Raw genomic sequence first — 21,524 nt, forward strand, 5'->3', positions numbered from 1 at the left:
CCCCAGGTGGTCGAAATTATTCCGGCGCCCTCCACTACGGCACCTCCTTCTTCCTTCTTTCACTCCCTCCCTTCTCCCTTTCCTTACGGCGCGGTTCAGGTGTCCAACGATATATGAGACAGATACCGCGCCATTTCCTTTCCCCAAAAACCAATTATTATTATTACCCCATGCTACAATGAACACATTCCGGTTCACCCAGCAATGATTTTAGGTAATGCTTTTATTGGTATTACAGATGGTTGTAGCTTTTTAAGGGAAGCAGATTGAGGCTATTTTTTATTTTATGGGTTGGGAGCCTCGAGATCCTTGCCCCGGGCAAGGATGGTTGCTGAGGTTACCTGTCCTTTTTTTAAAAATGGCTATTAGAGAAAGCCTCAAAGTTAATTTCCGTTTTCATTACCAACAAGTACGAATCAAATTTTTATGCCCTCACACCACTGATTATTTTTCACATTTGTAAAATTCAGCAGGAAATGATTTTACTGCACGTTGAGCTTGGCGCATGATAGCCTTAGACGCTATGCGCCCTTATACCAAACAACAAAAACACACTGTGACCTGTGAACTAGGAGGGCCCGGGGTACAAATAGTGATGTGCAGCCTAGTTGATACATGCCTGCAGAGTACACAACAGCTGACAGAGCGTAAAGCAGATGGCGTATCCTATCTGGTATTTTGAACAAATAGCTGCGCCCGAGGTACGAAAAGTGTTGTTCACCAAGGTAGGGACAATTTGGGCTTGCCGTTTAGGTATGACTGTGTGTAGCAGCGCAGTGGGGACAGCGAGACAACACTGTGCCTCTGTTGTCTCCTTTCTTGATCCTGTCCGTGCTGCTCTACACTCTGTCATGTGATGTACAACCAACGAGCCCATATGTTGGCTTCGATAGTTCGCCCATCGATTTTCTGGCCCTAGCTGATGCTTCCACTTACGCACCGGAAAATGGCGGGACAGTACATGAGAAAGGCTCACTGAGGGATGAGCATTTCTTCGCAAGAGGACTTCTCTTTCTTAGGAGAGCTGGACGAGTTTTGTATTTTTTCTTACGGACCCGCCGCGGTGGCTCAGTGGTTAAGGCGCCCGGCTACTGATCCGGAGTACCCGGGTTAGAACCCAACCGCGGAGGCCGCGTTTCGATGGAGGCGAAACGCAAAAGCGACCGTGTGCTGTTCGATGCCAATGCACGTTAAAGATACGCAGGTGGTCTAAATTATTCCGGAGCCCTCCACTACAGCACCTCTTTCTTCCTTTCTTCTCTCAGTCCCTCCTTTATTCCTTCCCTTGCGACGCGGTTCAGGTGTCCGCCGAGATGAGATACTGCGCCATTTCCTTTCCCGAAAAACCAATTTTCATTTTTCTTATAGCACTACTAGCACGTCTGTTACCATTCGGAGTGAAATGTTCAACTTCCATGCTTTCGTTCATCTTTAAATTCTCGTTGCATGTCAGGACTTAGTCACCCTGTGCGGCGTGTGGCGCAGCGGTTGGGTTAAGAGCAGGCAGAAAGAGCTGTCAGTATTATTAGAGATGACCCTTAAGATTAAATTAATGTTAGCAAATACGCGCTGAAGAAATGAGACGATTAAGCACTCATGTGAAGGAAATGCAAAAGGATATATTTACAAAAACGTATTTACATGCCAAAATAGTTACTCGCGAATTCGCACCCGCTCGCGCACCCGCACCGTCGAGCATCGCACACACACTCTCTGAGACACACTCGTTCCTTGTCATCCGTCTCTTCGCTGTGTCCCCTCCCAGCGCCGCAGGCTACCGCACACTTACAATGCACCGGAAGCGCACACACACGCACACACTCACGCGCACATGTGCATGGGCCCACTTGAAAGCAGACGCCGCGCGTCTCTCCAGTTCGTACTTCGGGTGGCGGGGGCATTGCCCGCGACCCTAACGACCACACCAATTGGTAACGAAGCGGGCGACCATCGGTCCGTTCGCAGAACGGTGGGTGGCGCCAAAGACGCTCCCCGTACAGAAAGCACACGTGTGGGCACAAAAGCACGCTCGCTGCACAGAACGACACTTGCGGAAAGAAGAAACATGTGTGTAATAAATGGCTCTTTCTTACGCTCGGGCATTCTGACAAAACTTAACGGCCTCGTTAATAGAAGTGAACAAAACTGTACAACACACAAACACTTCGCAAACAGTCAAGAAACATATACAGACGTATGAATACAACTAGAATAGAACGGATGCGGGCAGTAGACAAGTGGGTAAAATTAGTAGCACGCATCCTTGGATGTGGCCTGAAAAATAGTTCAGCTCGGCACTGCGCGTTTGCGTTCCGAACGCCTGAGTGGCTGCGGGACACTCTCCACTTCTCTCGCAGTGTCTTCCTCTTCGGTGGATGACTCGTCGTCTTCTAAGCGGTCTTGCGGGTGCGTTGACGTCCACCCCTTAAGCTGTGACACGTGAGCTGTAGTCGCAAAACGAGTATTCTTGCACTGATCGAGCTCTGTCACTCGATATGTATCAGAGGGTAGAGCCTGGGTTACTACCAACGGTCCTCTGTACTTACGCTGGGCCTTCGTCGGTTTTCCGGTCTGCTCAGGAGCCTTAGTCATGAACACGATGTCGTCGACATCGTAGAGACGTGCCGGAAAGTGTCTTCGATCATACGCTGCCTTGCTTTTCTCTTGCTCGGCGATGATGCGCTGTCGAACTCGTGTTCGCAATTCCTCGGGGTTTTCCCATTGGGCTTCGTCGCTGCCGACAATTCTTCTCAAGGCGGTGCTGTGGAACTCCGGCTGGTACCCGTACAGCATTTCGAAGGGTGTCTTGCCTGATGTCTTGTTTACGGCATTGTTGATGTCACGTTCTGTCTTTGAAAGTTTTTCGTCCCAAACGCGCTGCTTTAAGTCGCTCATTGAAGTTGCGATGACGGGCAGAACTGTCCGGTTTACTCTCTCCACAAGGCCGTTTGCTTGCGGGTGGCGCGTCGAGTTAAGCACATGACGTATGCATCGCGCAGTGCAGAATTCAGCAAAGGCGCGCGACGTGAAGCAACTGCCTCTATCGCTAATAACTGTCCTTGGCAGACCTCTTTCGAGAACGAACTCCTCTAGCGCACGGAGCATATGCTTGGTTGATGTGTCGCGTGTAGAGATCAGTCTCACAAATCTGATGAGGTTGTCGATGAACACAAGAAGGTACTGGTTGCGCTTCTTGCTTAGGACGAATGGCCCCATGTGGTCCATATGTATCACCTCGAACGGTCGTTTGCCCGGTGGAATTGGGTGTAAAAGACCTTCTCGTCTGCCAGCAGGTACTTTGTTGTAAATGTATTCGAAACACTGCGAAATGTGCTTCCGGACGTAGTTCCTCATTCGTGGGAACCAAAAGCTCTCTTGGATTTTGGAAACTGTCTTTTCCAGTGCGAAGTGTCCCATCAAATCATGCGATTGCACCACAACTGCCTTTCGCATGCATTTTGGCAGTACGAATTTGAACTTCACGTTTCCTTCCTCTTCTATCTCTCTCACGAGTCTTCCCTTCCTCACGTTGTAACCCTTCGCTCTTGCCTTCTCTTCCTTCGTACGATCGCTCTCCGGTTTCTCTAGAATGGTTAGAAGCTCTCGCAGCTCTTCATCGCCTCTCTGAAGAACCACTACTTGTTCGGCAAGGTCACACGCCACGCACACCTCGAACCTTTCTTCTAGCAGGGTGTTCATCGTGTCTTGAGGAGCTTCAACGGGACCACGGCTGAGAGAGTCGACGTGGAGCATTCGTGTTCCCGGGCGGTGCTTGATTGTGAACTCGAACTCCTGGATCAAATCATACCACCTTGCGATTTGCGGCTTTTGGGTTCGCTGCGCGTTGAGGTAAACCAAAGCCTGGCAGTCGGTAACAATTGTAACGTGTATTCCCAGCAGCAGCGGTCTCAGGCGATCCACTGCCCAAACAATTGCCATTAACTCGAGCTTAGACGAGTGGTAATTCTTTTCCGCGTCCGTCGTCTTTTTACTAACACAATAGACGAGATGCCATTTGTCGCCCTTCTTTTGGAGCAGCATTGCTGCTAGGCCTTTCGCACATGCATCGGTATGTAACTCAGTCTCCGCTTTCGGGTCATACAGCTGGAGCACAGGTTCACACATGAGCCCTGATTTGAGCTCCTGGGAACTTTCCTCTTGTTCAGAGCCCCATACAAATTTTTCTTCTTTCTTGGTGAGCCTGGTGAGAGGTTCGGCAATCAGAGCTATTTCGCGATGAAACGCCGAAAGAAGCTCGTCAGCCCCAAGAACCGCCTGACGTCATGAGCGTTTTTCGGTACAGGGAAAAGCTCTATTGCCTGCACCTTAGCTTCTCCGGGCTGCACCGTTCCCTCCTTGAGGCGAAAACCCAGAAATTCAACGCTGTCCTTAGCGAAGGCGCACTTGCTAAGTCTCAGGGTTAGATTCGCCCTTTTGAAAGCCTCGAGAACCTGGCGCAGCCGCACGAGTAACTCGTTCCAGTTCCGTGCCGGAATGAGCACGTCATCCAAATAGCACATTGGAATCGTGCCCCTCAAAGGCCCCAAGACTCGATTCATCAGGCGCTGGAACACCGATGGAGCGTTTGTGAGCCCAAATGTCATCCTTTCGAACTGCCCTGTCTCATCAGGTGTTATGAAAGCTGTTTTGCTCTTTGCTTCGTCGCTGAGTGGCACCTGCAGATAGCCGTGAGCAAGGTCCAGCACAGTGTACAGCTTCGCCCCAGACAGTTTCTCAAGCTGTTCGTCCATGCTAGGGAGCGGGTACTTTTCCTTCAATGTCTGCGCGTTCAGGCGGCGGTAATTGACGACTAAACGCTTCTCGCCGTTCTTTTTTTGCACTAGGATCACTGGGCTCGCGTAAGGCGACGAGGTCTCGCTTACGATACCCTCTCTTTTCCACTCTCCAACAATCTCACGAATTGTCTCTCTCTCCGCGGCATTTGTTCGGTACGGCCTAACCGCAACAGGCGAACTTCCAGGTGTCTCCGTGATGTCCATCTTAAGCACAGGAGTGCATCCCAGCTCGCTAACGTTGTTGGCGAAGCAGTCGCGATATTCATTTAGAAGGCCAAGAAGTTCAGCCTCTTGCTGCTTCGTTACTGAGGGCCCTACTTCAAGCGGCTGATCCTCGATTGGTCTGCGCTCTGTCGCAACGCAGAAAACCTTGGGCTCAGTTGCATCGCTCTCGCTCACGCGGGCAGGTTGGTTTTGGCTGTCAGGTATCTCCACAACGTCAACCTCCATGACGCGCCCGAGTCGCCGTCCCCTTTTCACAAGCAAGTCTTTGTCTCCGCTCGTGAAAATCGGCACACTAATCTCCCCTTCTCTCATGTCGACAAGAATTTCGCTTCCAAGTGTACTGAACAAAACAGGGCCTGACAAATCGGAATCTGATGATAAGGTTATCCAATTAATGGAGTTAGAGTGAATGACGGTCTCTCTAGTCGCTTTCACACGCAGTCTGGGCTCATTAAACGGCTCCAGGTGAGAGAACGGACATACACTTTTGTGCCAGAAGCGCAAACAACCACCCAGCCTGGCGTAGGCCACGTAAGGTAGTTCTGTGCACGTTCTCCCGACAAGCAAGTCAACTGTCAAAGTATCGTCTGGCACTACAAGAAAAGGAACGTTCTCGCCTTTGACACCGTCGATCTCGAGGTCTGTGTAGCACTTGCCGATCGCCCTGGCTGAAGGAGTGCCTCGGCTGCCGAAACCGTAGAGGGCCGTGGCATCCTTCGTCAGCCTCGCACTGCAGCGTGCAGCCGCAGAGGCACGCAGGAGGCATCCAGAGCTGCCGTTGTCGATCATGCCGACTAGGGTCGTCGTCCCGTTCAGCATGGCCTGCTTCAGTAGCGCTCCAGGTGAGATTTTCTGTTCGGTGTCGGTCACTGTGCTGGTCTCGTTGCGCTGGCTCATCGAACAATGACGCTGCGTGTGGCCGCTCTTCCCACAGCGTAAGCATTTCATCTCATGCCTTTCTTCTGGACAATCGCGGGAGATGTGTCCGAATCGCCCACAGTTGTAGCATTTGAACTGGCCTCTTTCGTTGGTCAGGGGTGGTCTCCTGTCCTTGCCAAATCGATCGTACGTAGTCTTCCGCGCAGGTGGTGTTTCTGCAACCCTTTCGGTGGCCGCCGTGAATTGCCTCTTCTCACGCGTGCCGCCAAACCTTTGCTCCCGCTCTCGGTCGATACGCTCAAATTCCATAATATCGTGGAGAAGATTGTCGTCGTCCTCGTGGGTGCGTCCAAGTAGCATAGTACAGAGCTGCCTTGAGCGGAGACCAGTCAGCACCTGCTCCCGGGTGTCACAAAAATCGAGGTTGGCCTCTCGACAAAGACGCACCTTTGAATGGAAGTAGGCTGTTGTGCTTTTGTTGCGCTGCTGTACTCGCTCCTGCAGGCATCTTCCTCCATCGTTCTGCCGCTTGTGTCTGGCCGCAGAAGGTGCGGCGGAAGTGGTAGTCAAAATTTTCCCACGACGTATTCACTTCTTTGCGAGAACGCAGCCAGTCCTTGGCAGGTCCCACAAGGTGGCACTTAGCAGTCTCCAACTTGAATGGTTCAGGCCATCTGTGCAGTGTAGCGGTGGTCTGCAGGTTTCCCAGCCACTCTTTCGCCGACGCCGCATCGCCGCTGCCATCGAAGTCAGAAATGTTCTTGCTGAGGTCAGGCATCGCCTGATAGGTTGTTGTTGCTGCTGCCACGCCTGGCGCTCCTGATGACAAGATAGAGCGAGCCTTTCCAGCAGACTGGCCAACAGACGGTCTTTTCCCGCATCGCGCTCAGGACGTCGCTCACTGAAATGCTGTCACTCACTTTCCCTTCATCTTGACCGTCGGTGGTGCCCGCTGTCGCTCCTGAAGGTGTCTCGCTCATGGTCGTGATTAACTACAGTTCGCTCTCTGGAATTCGCAGTCTCCAGTCCGGTTCGCGCAGTTACAATCCCACTTCTGATTAATGTTAGAGATGACCCTTAAGATTAAATTAATGTTAGCAAATACGCGCTGAAGAAATGAGACGATTAAGCACTCATGTGAAGGAAATGCAAAAGGATATATTTACAAAAACTTATTTACATGCCAAAATAGTTACTCGCGAATTCGCACCCGCTCGCGCACCCGCACCGTCGAGCATCGCACACACACACTCTCTGAGACACACTCGTTCCTTGTCGTCCATCTCTTCGCTGTGTCCCCTCCCAGCGCCGCAGGCTACCGCACACTTACAATGCACCGGAAGCGCACACACACTCACGCGCACATGTGCACGGGCCCACTTGAAAGCAGACGCCGCGCGGCTCTCCAGTTCGTACTTCGGGTGGCGGGGGCATTGCCCGCGACCCTAACGACCACACCAATTGGTAACGAAGCGGGCGACCATCGGTCCGTTCGCAGAACGGTGGGTGGCGCCAAAGACGCTCCCCGTATAGAAAGCACACGTGTGGGCACAAAAGCACGCTCACTGCACAGAACGACACTTGCGGAAAGAAGAAACATGTGTGTAATAAATGGCTCTTTCTTACAGTATGCGGTGAGAGATCGCGGGCATCGGGCACGGGAACATTGTAATTAGGGAGCCAAGGTTTTGTATGTCGAAGTTGTTTTATTTAGTTGCTCAAATATGCGCATAAGAGGGTTATATAAGAGGGTTATATGCACTTGTGCAGTCCGGTGTCGGCTATGAGTGCCAACAAGGCCCGGTATTGGGACCCATGGGCCAGATTCGAGTGTCCTGTGGTCGGTTGGGGTGGTCAGCCTGAATGTTGTGGTGTCGCCTGCGTGGCTCCCGTTTTCCAGGGCAAGTCAGCAGAAAGTGATGTAACGTTGCCTCTGTAGCAGAAGCAGGGCAGAAGGGGCTGTTCAAAAGCGGGGTTTTTGATGTCCAGGAGGCCTTGACCGCAGGCGTCAGCGCAGCATTCACCCTGATCCTATACAACGCCACCACCTCACGATGAGTTAAACCGCCGGGAAGGTTGGATCCACGCGGTGGAATTAAAGCACGCGTGGAGCGGCGGAGAAATTCCTTTTCAGGTAGTACAGCGTCTCCAGCGGATAATTTCAGCAGAGGAAGCGTCTACGGGACTTGCAGTAGATGGGATGCACTGTCCGCTTCCCTAAGATAGTGCGTACTGCGCCGAGCCCATAGAACTCGGACAGGGCATGGATACGTTTCCACGATGGAGCACTGATCGACAACAAACCCAGGGGACAGGCTACGCGCCATAGAGCCCCTACTGCTTGTGTTCAGTCGTTATATAGGAGAATATAATTTGGTGGAGTACAGAGGAGGTCCTTTAAAATGGACAAGCAGTAACAAATGGCAATGGGCTCTGCTATCACAGAGGGAAGCGGCGCCTCTGTGATGTAGGAACATGCCTGGCGTGCAGTGGGTTGAGCTGGACAGAGAAGACTGGTGTGGAGCATGTTATCTTTGGTGCTTGCGTCCACATAAGCTTGAAGTGCACCTACGGAGTCTGCTGAGAGAGGAGGCTTTGTTTCTCTCACTGAACGGTGAGTGTTGCGCATGACACGTAGTGGTCGGTTGTCGGTGACCTGGGGATGCTGCCAAGGAGGAGGTTCCAAAGGTGTTGCGTGAAGAAGCAGCTGAGTGGGATCAAAGTAATTTGCTAGGGCAGATGCCGCGCAGCGATTGCTGATATTCTCTGGTGGCGCGCATTACGGCGCTGCTCCACGAGCTCATCAATGGTATTCAGCTGAGCTTCCGCTCGTAGTGTGTGAATAGGGGGGAAGCGAGGAAGGCCAGTGATAACTCGCACGATCTCTCTGTGGGCTGTTTCTAATCGGCGCCGAGGCTGCAACACACAGCGGGCTAACGTTAGAAGCATATTAAAACATGCACCACCTGTTTTTTGGGCAATTCGGCGAAACAGGTGCAGCCTACTGGCGGTCTTCTGTCGGGCAAGTTGAATCCACGATGCTGCAGATATAGAGCTTCCCAGGTCGACACCTAGCGCCCGCATCGACGACGCTGTAGTAAGGAGTTGGCTGTTCAAGGACAGCTGTATAGGTGTGAGCAAAAGGCGCCGTCTACCCCATCGGTTGGTGGTAGCCATACATTTTGTCTTTTCAACCGACAGCGCCAGGCCAATCTTGTGGCACCACTCAGAGGTCTTGTCCAGAGCGTTCTGAAGGCCTACTTCTTGGTGGGTAAGGTCTGTGTGCACTGACCAAACCGTTACATCATCCGCATACAGCAAATTAAATATATCCGGAATAGCCAGTTACCATGCCAAAGTAAGCAGGGCGATTTTAAATTATACTGAGGCCAGCACGGATCCTTGAGGTACACCCCTTTTTACGGTGAAGTGGCCAACACGTTCCTTGCCGATGCGTATAGCGATGGAACGGTCTTCCAAGAACGAAGCCACAAAGTTGCGTACCCGAAGAGGGTAAAAGGGAGATGAATCTAACGTAGAATGGCCAAGATCCTTGAGCGGCTGACGTTGTCATACGCCTTGTGAACGTACATGGTAGGAAGCGTGCGGATTTTGCGAGATCTGCCTTCGAGCACCACCATGCTTGATAGGTGGTGCAGTCCGTCCTCAGGGGCCTAGTGGCGGCGAAAGCCAATCTGAGCCGGATGGTACTATTGATACCGTTCCAGCCACCATTAGAGCCACGTAGCTATCATCCGTTTTAGGAACTTACGTAGAGTGGACGTAATCACTATCGATAGGGCGAAGGTTGCTTAACCTTCTAGGATTATTTCCGGGCTTAGATATCGGCACCCCGATTTTATAACGAATACATTCCTTTTCATCCTACACTGCTTTTAGGAGGTGATGCAATATTTGATGTGTCATGTATTTTCATCTTTTTTAAAGAAATGGGGTATCTCAAGAGGCTCTAATTTTTTTACCCGCTGGTCTGTAAGAGTTCTAATACACCTCAGCCACTTTCTCACGCCTCAGAAGAAGGCTGAGATTTTTTAGCGATAGCTACGCTACGGTAGCATTTCGGGCCTTCAGCGTGGCGGCACTCACGTGACCAGCCACTTGGTGCGGAGCAGTTGCTGCTGGCGGCGCGCCGGCTAAACCGAGCTGCAACAGCTGTGCGCATGCGCCATGTCAAGTGGGACGAAGATAAAGAAGGAACGCCCAGTTAAACGGAGTGGCGAAAGACTGACTTTGCAATTCAACTGTGCAAGTGCCACCCGGCCAGCTTTAGCTATCGCGTCATTCCAGCTTTAAAAGAGTTTAACCACCGCCAACTTTTTTATTTTGATTGGCTGGGAGCCTCGATATCTTTTCCCAGCCAAGGATAGCTACTGAGGTTACCCAGCCCTCATTAAAGCTTTCACTAGTAGCCATTTCTAAAATTTGTGTATGTGTTCACTAGGTAGTATTAACGTTTGAGGGCCTCTACACCAGGGATTATTTTTTACATTTCTATAATATTCAACAAAAAACTTTTCCAATACCTTGTGCTTGGTGCATGATGGCCTCAGTTGCCTATGTGCCATAAAACCAAACACAACGTTACAACACACGGATCGGCACCCCTTCAGCATATTTCCACGATGTTGGGATGTCTGCAGATGTCCGAATTGTGTTCAGGGATACAATGCCGGACCTTCCATATTTTTGAAAACTTCATATGTAAGTCCATCCGGCCCAGGAGCTTTAAGCACATTCATTTGATCTATAGCTGTAAGAAACTTAGCCATGGTGAACTGCTTCTGCATACCTTCAAGGTCATCTTTGCTCGGAGGCGAGCCCGCTTCTCAAGGAAGAGTATTCGGGTAGATGAACCGATGAACGGCGCTGGTGCTTGATCGAAAGCTAGATAGAAATAAAGTCCTGACGACCTCTGAAGTGAACTGACTTGGCGTCTGTCCCGAAGCAAGACATGCTGAACTTGCAGGGCTTTTTGAACGCTTGCCAATTTCCATGAGACGAAAGGTGCGCCATAATGATGCAGTCATTGACTATGAGCCAAGAGACGCTCGCGAGTCGTGCCATCGCTGGCGAGAAAGGCGCTTCTCATGTCGGCGTCTTTTTCTGGGAGCTTTTTCTCTCATTCGTTCTTTGTTATTTCTTTTCCGGCCGGATGCAGTGTACTGTTACGCCTGCGCTACAAAGTGCACATAGAGGTGTAGAGATCTGTATGTATTGATCTTATATGGATCCATGGATGGATCCATACTTTAATTTATTATAGTAATTATAGTATAGTTCCTGTATGTATCTACCACTATAGGCGAACTGGTGTGTTCTGTTGAGTGATATGTCCCTCCTGCGTATGGTCCCGGTCGCAGGGTCCGATGCAGCAGGTGCAGGAGTACGTGTCTGTGGGCTGGCGCTTCGCGGGCATGAAGCACGTTTACCTCATCCTCGAGTTCCTGGGAGGACGCAACTCCTGGGTGCTCGACGTAATCCCCGAGCTGCGCGCCAGACGCGGTCGCCTGCAGGTGCGTGCCCGCTTTGTCAGTACCATTGGCGGCGGTGCTCAAAAGCGGTGTGTGCAATTCTGGCTGGGTGCATGGCACGTGACGGGCGGCAGGGCACTGATCTGTCCTGGTGACCTCCGTTCCTCCCTGAGAGTTCTTAGTAACAGATTCAATGGAATAGACGTTGCTACAATCAACCTTTGGGCCCCTGTGCATGCAAGCTTGCAAGATCTGCTACAGGTATATTTAACGGCAGTATCCACTGTTTTTTTCTCTCGCAAGGATGAGAGATCTCACTGCTATCCAACCGTGCAGTACACGCCATCACTGGCAACAGATGCAAGCAAGGCCTTTCGGCACTAGCACTGAGCTTTGTCCCTCATCTGCTATGGCTACCTTATCCCATCAAATGCCCTCGTCTATGCACGCTTGAATATTTGCTGTCCACGGTTTTATGTACCCGTCCCTTGCTATCCCATCTGTTACCGCAACAGACCTTCGGTTGTCTTTCCAACCCCTGGATCTCAGCTGGGATATCATTGACTCGCCTTTAATTGCACCCCTTCCATCTCTCCCTGCACTGTCCGCTATGCGCAGGCGTTCCTGTGTGCGTACCAGCGGCTGGGCGCGGACGGGCCGTACATGAAGCTGCTCAACCTGGCCGAGGCGGCGACCACGCTGCGCAAGCACTTGGGCCTGCATGTGGCGGCCGCGTACGCGCTGGCCGTGCTCGAGGACGCCAACTGGCTCCAGTACAAGGGCGTGCCCCGCGACCTATACGAGGAGGCGGTGTTCGCCAAGATATCTGATATCAAGCGCATGGGGCTCAGCGCGCCGCCCAAGGACGTCCCAGCGCCACCGACGGCTGACGGCGACGAGCACATCGTAGACGGCGGCGAAGCGGGCGAGCCCGCCGCTACCCCGTCCGCAGCGCCATAGGGCCACAGCCCAGAGGTGCTCTATCCTATTTTGTTAGGAGGTAGCATAGCTATGGTTTGAGGACTTACGGAAAGCTCTTGGAGGCGGCGTTACATTGCCTTTCTTTCATAGAAAAACCCCTGATTTGATATTTGACAATATAACGTGTGATGAGGACAGACAGTTGAGTGGATGAAATTCAGAGGCCACTGCACTGGACAGTTACCATGAGATGAACTTATGTTTAGGGAGCATTACGGCTCCCAAATGCACGCTGTAGGTGTTTATGGCGCTGAGTAAAGTTGGTAATGTTACTAAGGAACTATCATAGACCAGATGTAAGCTGTCGTCAGTCATACTTAATGTGTTGGCCTTTCTCTTAATGGTTAGCGATTAAAGTCAGCGCGTTCACTACGCGCTCAGAAAGCTGTCACGAACTTTTCGCTCACGGTAGTCGTCTCTGGTTTAGTGCTAAAAACGCGACGCGCCGCTCTAGCTCTCCAGAAAAATGTATGGACATCTATAAATTGCACTCTACATTTAGAAAGTCTGAATACAGCGTGCTTCACAGTTCAACTTAGGTACTATTAGCGTCAAATGAAACGCAGAGGCGACCATTGCAGAGGGAATAGCAAAATTGCAAGATCTTAGCTGATCGAAAATGAACTCTAGCGCTCCTGAGTTAAACTCCTATGGTAGCGCTCCTGAGTTAAACTCCTACGTGGAAGTTTTAATGCACGCCATCTCTATTCTTGTCTGGCGACCAATATTTTGTATTTTTGATTTTCGGTTTCATTTATCGCGTTTGTTTCATTTGACGCTTACGTGTCCACACACGTCAGCCGCTGTACATAGTGGTATAAGATCCGCCTCGTATACGGGAACTCCGGCGTCCAGTCCACTGTGCCGCCGGGTACACACCGGCAATACAATGGGTGTACAAACTTTCCCATGACCTGTTGCCCGGCTTCTCTTCGGTGTGACCCCTCTTTGTATAGAATGAAAAAAAAATACCTTGTGTCTTGGCGCTCACTGGCCTTGAAGCTGCCCTTGCGCCATAAAAACTCATCACCATCAGACTTTTCTATCGTGCACATACAGATGTCAAAACATTCTCTTTCGACTGTTCAGACCACTTGCCTCTGTTGCACGCGACAGTCCAGGGAGCGCTTATTTGAGGGATATGTGCTCATAACGTTTGTACAGTTATTGTTTCAACACCGCCACAGGACAACATATCTTTTTATAATGCGATCACACAAGAAAGGAAACGGTGAACACACAGTGGGCAGGGCAGCAGCACTAGAAAGCGATCGCCACTCCTGCAGCAATGTGTATAGATTTGGAATCATTAACCTGGATGGAAAAGCAAAAAGGATTGCTTAGCATACTGCCTCGTTTGCTGCTGCCATGCACACTGTGCTAAAATCAGTCAGCGCGTTGTTGTGTATGTGTACAAAGTCTAATGTGCGCCAATAGTAGTTAGAAAACAATTCAGTAGCATTTCCCACGATAATTACAATAAGTGCTAAGCACATAATGGACTCAGAACGAGGAAATTTTGTAGGTCGCCTAATTGCCATCACCCGATGACACTGCGATTGCACTGGGTCTTTTCAATTTCACTGCTTCTAATCTTCCGCCATTTCGTGCGGTTTGCTACATGCTCGTCTGATAATGCTTCCACGCGCACGGATTGAAGATGATAAAGAGAACGCTTTCAAGCTACAGCGTGAGAGACTGGCACTTTCAACAACAACTCTCGTGAACGCGGCTACGTGATGAAGACAATGACATTGCAAGCACAGCACGAGTGCTTGGCAGTTCGTACAGGCAGGATGTTAGGATTTCTCCCAACTGATTGTTCAAATTGGGGAAGTGTATGAACCGACCGACCTAAAACCGGTGTGGCACTCCTCCTTGGTGATGCGCTCAGCCTTACCTCGCGTCTACTGCTCTGTTGCTGTCTTTTTGCGATGTGTTTCGTGGCGTATCCTGAAAGATTTTTAAATAATTTACCTAATGTAAATATAATATATTTTCAATCTTATAAATGTCAAACTTAAAGAAAAGTTGTGGCGACGGCGTAGTGGTCTGAAGTAGCGGCCAGCGGAACTGATTTTTTAGTGCCTGCGCGAGTTCGGATCCCGCTCCCCCAGCTTTGAAATTTATTTCTTTAGTGTCTCCCCCGGTGCGGTGCCGGCTTTCCGCTGCAGTGAGGCTCTTATGCGGTCGCTTAAAATAAGACATTATTGCGGCCACTTGAAAATCAAACGGCTCTCTAAAAAAGCAGCATTTGGGCTGAATAATAGTAATCGCTAACTCCCCAAGTCTGGAGTGAACGATTCCTGTGGTTGCCATTTTAGTGCCCTCTTGCTTCCAATCCAACGAAAAGTGGTTGTCTGTCTGTCCGAAGCCTGCTTCTAGTACGTGGGCCACCTTGGTCACGTTACGCTGTGACGTCATCAAAAGCTTCCCATCGACTTGTGCAGCAAACTTTTCTTTGTTTCCGACGTTGCGTATTGCCCCAGGACGCGTGATACACGCTGCGCAATTCATATATGTGCGGTAAATAATTTTTATTTCATTATTTATACTGAGTGATTTCGGTTTCGGTTTTTGAGCGGCGGGTTGCGCTGCGATGTCAAGTTCAGGGAAGAGCAGCAACCCTGGTCCCGTGGGCCCCAAAAGTTGTGACGCACGTATTGCTGCGTCGTCTGCTCTCGTACACATGCTGTGCATAGCAGCGTCTTTCGAAATGATGTGCCGACAAACTTGGTCGGTACTGCGATATGCTGAGAAAAGCCAGTTAAGCGAGCGAAGAACGACACTGAGTCCTGAAACCAAGCGGCTCGCTTCGGCCGATCTCAATCGCCATACCGCGTATGCCAACGCGACTTCAGGGTTGTATTTCGCTTTGCCACGCCGACGCCGATGCTCGGCGGACGTCTGTGTCGGTGGCCCGTAGCTGACCCTGGTCACATTACAGTGACACGATGTCTAACTTTTGCTGCCGGCCAACACCCGTCTCAGTCTGCACTTCGCGCCGCCCGCGCAGCCGCGCTGCGAGACTGCTGAGGGTCCCGTGGCTGCTGACAGCGACATCTGCTGCTGGTTTGGCAAACAGCCTATGTATTCGCTAAATGAATGCTTCCAGACAATTGTACAGCATTCAGCATTTACCGCACGGGTACGTAACTCCGCCAGGAATGCGCCCGTGACGACGACTGCATCTCGGCGCTACTTTTGTTTACGTATATGCATCTGTACGTATATCATCTGTACGTATATATATATATATATATATATATATATATATATATATATATATATATATATATATATATATATATATATATATATATATATATATATATATATATATATATATATATATATATATATATATATATATATATATATATACGTACAGATGCATATACGTAAACAAAAGTAGCGCCGAGATGCAGTCGTCGTCATGGGCGCATTCCTGGCGGAGTTACGTACCCGTGCGGTAAATGCTGAATGCTGTACAATTGTGTGTATGTATATATATATATATATATATATATATATATATATATATATATATATATATATATATATAGAGAGAGAGAGAGAGAGATATAAAGAGAGAGAGGGGGGGAATGAGGGGCTCGTTTGACAAACTTATGAAGGGAGCCAACAGTCACCGAAACCAAGGTGCATGGGCTAATGTTAAATTTTTTTCAATATGTACTGCTGATCAGTGGGATATAATACTTCGATTAATCTATCGCGTAAAGAAAATATATAAAGCAGTAGAAAAAACAACCATGCCGCCGGTGGGATCCGAACGCACGACCTCCGTATATCGCGTCCGGTGCTCTACCAACTGAGCTACGGCGACGACTGTCCAATCTGCTGCTCTCGTGGGTATTTATGTTTATTGGGTGTAAGCTAAACTTTCTGCTGCTTTATAAGTAATTTTCTTTACGCGATAGATTAATCGAAGTACTTTTATCCCACTGATCAGCACTACATATAAAAAAAATTTAACATTCCCCTGTGCACCTTGGTTTCGGTGGCTGTTGGCTCCCGAAGCTGACATGCTCGTAAGTATTGAAGGTGAATTGAGGGAGGCCTTCGCTGTCGTCGACGGGTCCGATGTCATTTTGGGAGAAAATGACGCTGAAATATACGCGACAGCAGATAAGTTTCTGTTTTTTGTTGTTCTACCTGCTACTTGTAACCGATAGCTAAGCCGTCCGTGTGCGTGCGAGTTCACACAAAAGGTTTTTTTTTTCAGACGACGCAACAATGGTGTGTGGGCTGTTGGAAAAATATGCGCAGGGCAAATCGCGGGCGTGTTTTGCGGGCTCCGGTACCTCTACCTGCTGCGCTATAGCATGCAGGCAGATGCTGCTGGTTCGCCGCTGCCTGGACATTAATTCTGCAGCGGCTACGGGGATGCCGGGGCTCACGCAAAGCAGCGTGGTTGCTTTTAAACTGCTTATAAAGAGCTAAATGAGCGAGGCGGGCTCTCGACGGTAATTTGTGGGCGCCCGCCAACAGGCGTCGGAAAATATGCAGGGCCTTGAAGCGCGCCGAAAGTTCTTCGAACGGCTCTCTAGATAGTCTGAAGAGCCTCATGAATTCGAAATTCAAGTAGCAATTGCAACCACGCTTTTACAGTACTTCGGAATTCGGCTGCAATCGGTCCAAGCAAGTGAGTTGCGGCAAGGACAGCACGGGTTCGGTTTCCAGGTATTCACTGTCACAAGAGTAGAGCTACTCCATAAAAAGGAACTGTGTGATGTCCCCGTCGTCGACCATGGCCAACTCCATGGACGACGCAAGTCTCGTTATGCACGAAAGCGACCGCACACAAAAAACACACGCGAGAACTGCACCACTGAACACCTGAACGACGAGCAGACAAGAGCTGCCTGCACGCGCTCGATTGAAAATTGTCGCACATAAGGTGCGGCGCTGCTGACGCGCTGCACCTGCACCACAAAACTGGTTCTGCACTGCGCTGGCACCAGCGACACTTTTTCAGTACTGGTGCCGTGAACCAGTTCTGGATCGAATAAAGCTGTCTGCATGTGCACAACTTTCCTGCACCTCCTTCGCGGACGGTGCCAAGGTTCCTTGCACCACAACGACACCATGGCTGCACGCAAATCAATCGCGGATAGCGGTGCAGGGGGCGCTGTGAATCGAGGGCTTTAGGGTGCCTCGATGCCAGCGCCGCCGTAGCGCTGGCATCGAGGCACCCTAAGGGTTTTGGTGCAGCGCACCGTGAACCGGTGCCGGCGGTGCAGAGAACCACTTCTGAATCGAACAAAGCTACGGCAAAAAGCGCGCCAAAAAGAAAGGCGCCAGCATGAAGCAAAGCTGACTTCATTACTAGGGCCCCTAGAAATACTTGCTAGTCTGGCGTGCGCCGGCTGCGGCGGGGTCTGCTGCTGAATGACGGCCGCAGTGGCGCTGCGAGCAATCGGAGTGCCTTGACAGTCACGGCGTCTGCGGTAGGCGCGCGTGTTTCGTCCTGCGAAACGAATTCCCTGCGTGTTTTCAGGTGACTTGCGCATGCGATTGCACCAATTTTTTTTTTATTTCAGCTTAGCCGTGGTTTTTCAATGCGCAGTTCATTCATCGGCGTAGCGACGCAAACGATTTTTTTTTTGCGAATAAATTTATAAATTTTGTGCTCGTACTCCAGAGTCGAAGGCGAAACGAACCCACTTATTTTTACACCCTATTCCCCTTTCTGAATACTGCTTCCATGCCGTATTATATACCGTCTTCTGAGGAATTTAAATAAAAATATCCTTGCATCAAGAACGTTACCCACGATTCTAAACCACATGACCGTGTGTGCGCGCAACAGAGCGCTATTGACAGCGGCATTTTCATTCATGCCATTGATCCGATCTCAACTTCTACGGACTCTGAAGCTAAAAAAGACTGAAGACTAGAAAGTTCTAGATGCGCGCACAATTAAAACATGTAAGATGAGAACCTGAGTCCTGTAAATCATGTGCTTTAGGCAAACTGCAGGAACGCATTCCTTAGTGCTTAGGCAACCAAGTTACAGAAGTAATGAACACAAGCATGCATTCTAAGCAGTTCTTAGAATCCCGTGCTTGGTAAAATAGCATTATTAGCCCATGCTATGTAGGTCACACGACCTGTCAGGGAAAAGATACCCAAGGATCAGTGATGTATAGCACAAAATAAAAATCATTGTTAAACACATTTATTTCCATCACTTTGCACTCAGGCTGCCCACATTTTTGTTTGCACCACCTCCTGGCATCTCATCTTTAACAGCTTCGGCTGCTCTTTTTTGGCAGCCCTCTCAACATTGACTTCATGTAGAAGCGCAGGCGAAGCAGAATATAGAACTTGATTATGGCGTTAACAATTTCACGTCCATGTTTCACACAGCCCAGAGGCGGAAAATGTACATGTGTCAGAATATCTGCGAAGTCAACAATGCTCTTCTCGTGCGACTTGTTCAGACTAAAATAAGTGGTGAAGTTGTCTTCAAGGACGGTGACAATTAAGTTATTCAAGGGGCCAGACGGATACAGTAAGCCACCATTATCAAATTTTGCAGTGAAAGCTGCAACCCGATCATTTTCTGTATAGCCACTGCTTTTAAGTCGTCAAGGCTGAAGCACAGTCTATGCACTGGCTTTTTTTCAGTGCTTTTCTAGCCCGAGGTACCATAAATTAACATCTCGTGGCTTTTTCCTGTCACACAGGCACTGTCGTCAGATGTAATACTTGTATGTGGCGCACAAGAAACCAATGCAGTTTTTACATCATGAGCGCTCCTTTATCGATTAGTCTTTCGAGTCTAGGCAGCATATTCTCGCTGCACGGCTGTTTCTTCGCCACCGAAACTAAGGAAGTGACCACTTCTGGAGCAGTTTCCCGATGGCGGTAGGTTCGCAAGATTGTAGAGTGTGAGTACATTAACAGTAACCAAATACTGAGCGGCATTCCGATGGTCAAATATCCTGATGATTGCCGAACGATGCTAAATACGCTTTCAAGTCTGTCTTGGCTCAAGTTTGCAGTCATCACATACTTAAAACGATGTGTGCTGAGATCTGCATCTGCGACTAAGTGTGCTCTGAATTGAAACACGAAGTCCCTCTGCTATGCTGTTGCTCAAAAACCCGCCGATTGTGGCCTTTGCATGAATTTCCGACTTTGTGAGGTGTTCAAGGAACTCCTTTAAAATAAAAAGTTTGTTGACTGCGGGTATAACGCTGCTTTTGGCATACGCGCAGTCATTATCCTGATAAGCTTATTTATTCTTTTGCAAAAAATTCAGTGCCTTCCACGAAATCATAAGAGCGTCCTAACGGGGTGCAACAAATAAAAAGACCTTTAATTATATGATCACCAAAAAGCTGGAATGCTGGAGCAACTCTCGTTTTCGCAAAAGAATTGGGATTCAGGTGCATGCTGGTGATCTTCGGCATGGCTTTAAGCGAAACACTCTGGCTGTCCATTTTCCAAGCTTCTCGGATCGGTTTGAGCGTGCACCCGAGCCTTAGGTGCGTTAAACCATTTGCCTGCAAATGCATTTCGCACATTTTTAACTAGGTGGTGGAAATCTGAAGGAAAGTCAGATGGCGAATAGAGCTGGCAAGATGTGGCGCTTGTCACCTTGTCTAGGCATGACGCGATCACACATACATAAGAACACACACACCAACACACACGCGAGTCAGCGTTCATGGATTTCGCAAAAAAATACCACTATTATGGGCTCGCGACCAAGAAGTAGCGCGCACCACTACCGCAGCCACGGCACGACCGCTCCTGCTGGCACGACGTTCCGAATCTGCACAGCGCCCCCTGCGCATTCATCCGAGGCGCGGCCAACCGGTTCCGTAGAGAGCTCCGCGCGAACGGCAGACTAGCAAGTATTTCTAGGGACCCTATCATTACGGTACAGTTTACGGATAGCTGGCCAGACGAGCGCTCGAACGAACGTTGACTGACCTAGAAGCAAAAAAAGAGCAAAAACAATACCGGTCCGCCGGCAAGCCCACGGACTGAAAAAGGTTCTCGGCTTTTTCACTCGGTCCGCGGTCCCAAGCGCACTATTCCGTTTGCTTGTAGACCATGGAGCTAAGGTGGCTAGATTGGAAAGGTGTGAAAACCGGCCGGGGAAACATGGAACCGCAGCGCGCCATTGCCGTGTGGCGGCGCTGACGGCAGAGGCGCGCAGCCGAAATGAGCGCATCGCGTAGGCTATATTTAACCACTGAAGCGAAAATGAGCCCGTTTCGCTTATCGCGCGGCGGCTGCGTTTTTATGGAGGAAAAACGCTAAGGCGCCCGTGTGCTGTGCGATGTCAGTGCACGTTAAAGATCCCTAGGTGGTCGAAATTATTCCGGAGCCCTCCACTACGGACCTATTTGCTCTTCTCTTCTTTCACTCCCTCCTTTATCCCTTCTCTTACGGCGCGGTTCAGGTGTCCAACTATATATGAGACAGATAATGCGCCATTTCCTTTCCACCAAAAACCAATTATTATTATTATTATCGCGCGTTTTCTGCTAGTGTCAAAGAATGGATCTTTATCATAAAATGGTGTTTCATCAACTCGCATCATTATTCCTGTGAAATATGTGCTTCACAAGCCCAGTTTGCATTGCATAGCTGGACTGAAGCACGTTTTGTGCGTGCACATTTCGAGATGCTGCCCAGGATGTGGGCGACACTGTTAATGGCGCAGTGGAAGGTTTTGGAATAATTTAAACAACATGGGTTTCAACGTGCACTGACTCTCTGCGTTGCGCCGCCTCCGAAACGCAGCCACTACAAATACGTACGGCGAGAAGAGCAGGTTGTAATGCGTGCCGTAGGACCTCAAAACTGCAGTCGCATTGGCCGAAGGCGAAAATGAAAGCCCGGCACGGTGGCTCAGTGGTTAGTGTGCTCGACTACTGATCCGGAGTTCCCGGGTTTGAACCCGACCGCGGCGGCTGTGCGATGTCAGTGCACGTTAAACATCCCCAGGTGGTCGAAATTATTCCGGAGTCCTCCACTACGGCGCCACTTCCTTTCTTCTTTCAGTCCCTCCTTTATCCCTTCCCTTACGGCGCAGTTCAGGTGTCCAACGATATACGAGACAGATACTGCGCCATTTCCTTTCCAAAAAAAAATTACTATTATTACA

General features: G+C 49.8%; 1 protein-coding gene across 1 annotated transcript in view; it reads left to right on the forward strand.

Moving 5' to 3' along the window:
• Nucleotides 1–12,574, forward strand: part of LOC144102186 (uncharacterized) — a 36,754-nt gene extending 24,180 nt beyond the window's left edge. Inside the window, exons 4-5 of the mRNA XM_077635502.1 lie at nucleotides 11,282–11,434; nucleotides 12,011–12,574. Coding sequence (XP_077491628.1) covers nucleotides 11,282–11,434; nucleotides 12,011–12,352 — 495 coding nt within the window. The 3' untranslated portion in view covers nucleotides 12,353–12,574. The remainder of the gene's footprint in view (nucleotides 1–11,281; nucleotides 11,435–12,010) is intronic.
• The last annotated feature ends 8,950 nt before the right edge of the window (nucleotides 12,575–21,524 follow it).

Source organism: Amblyomma americanum, chromosome 1 (assembly GCF_052857255.1).
Source record: "Amblyomma americanum isolate KBUSLIRL-KWMA chromosome 1, ASM5285725v1, whole genome shotgun sequence".
In the NCBI taxonomy this organism is placed as follows: Eukaryota; Metazoa; Arthropoda; class Arachnida; order Ixodida; family Ixodidae; genus Amblyomma; species Amblyomma americanum.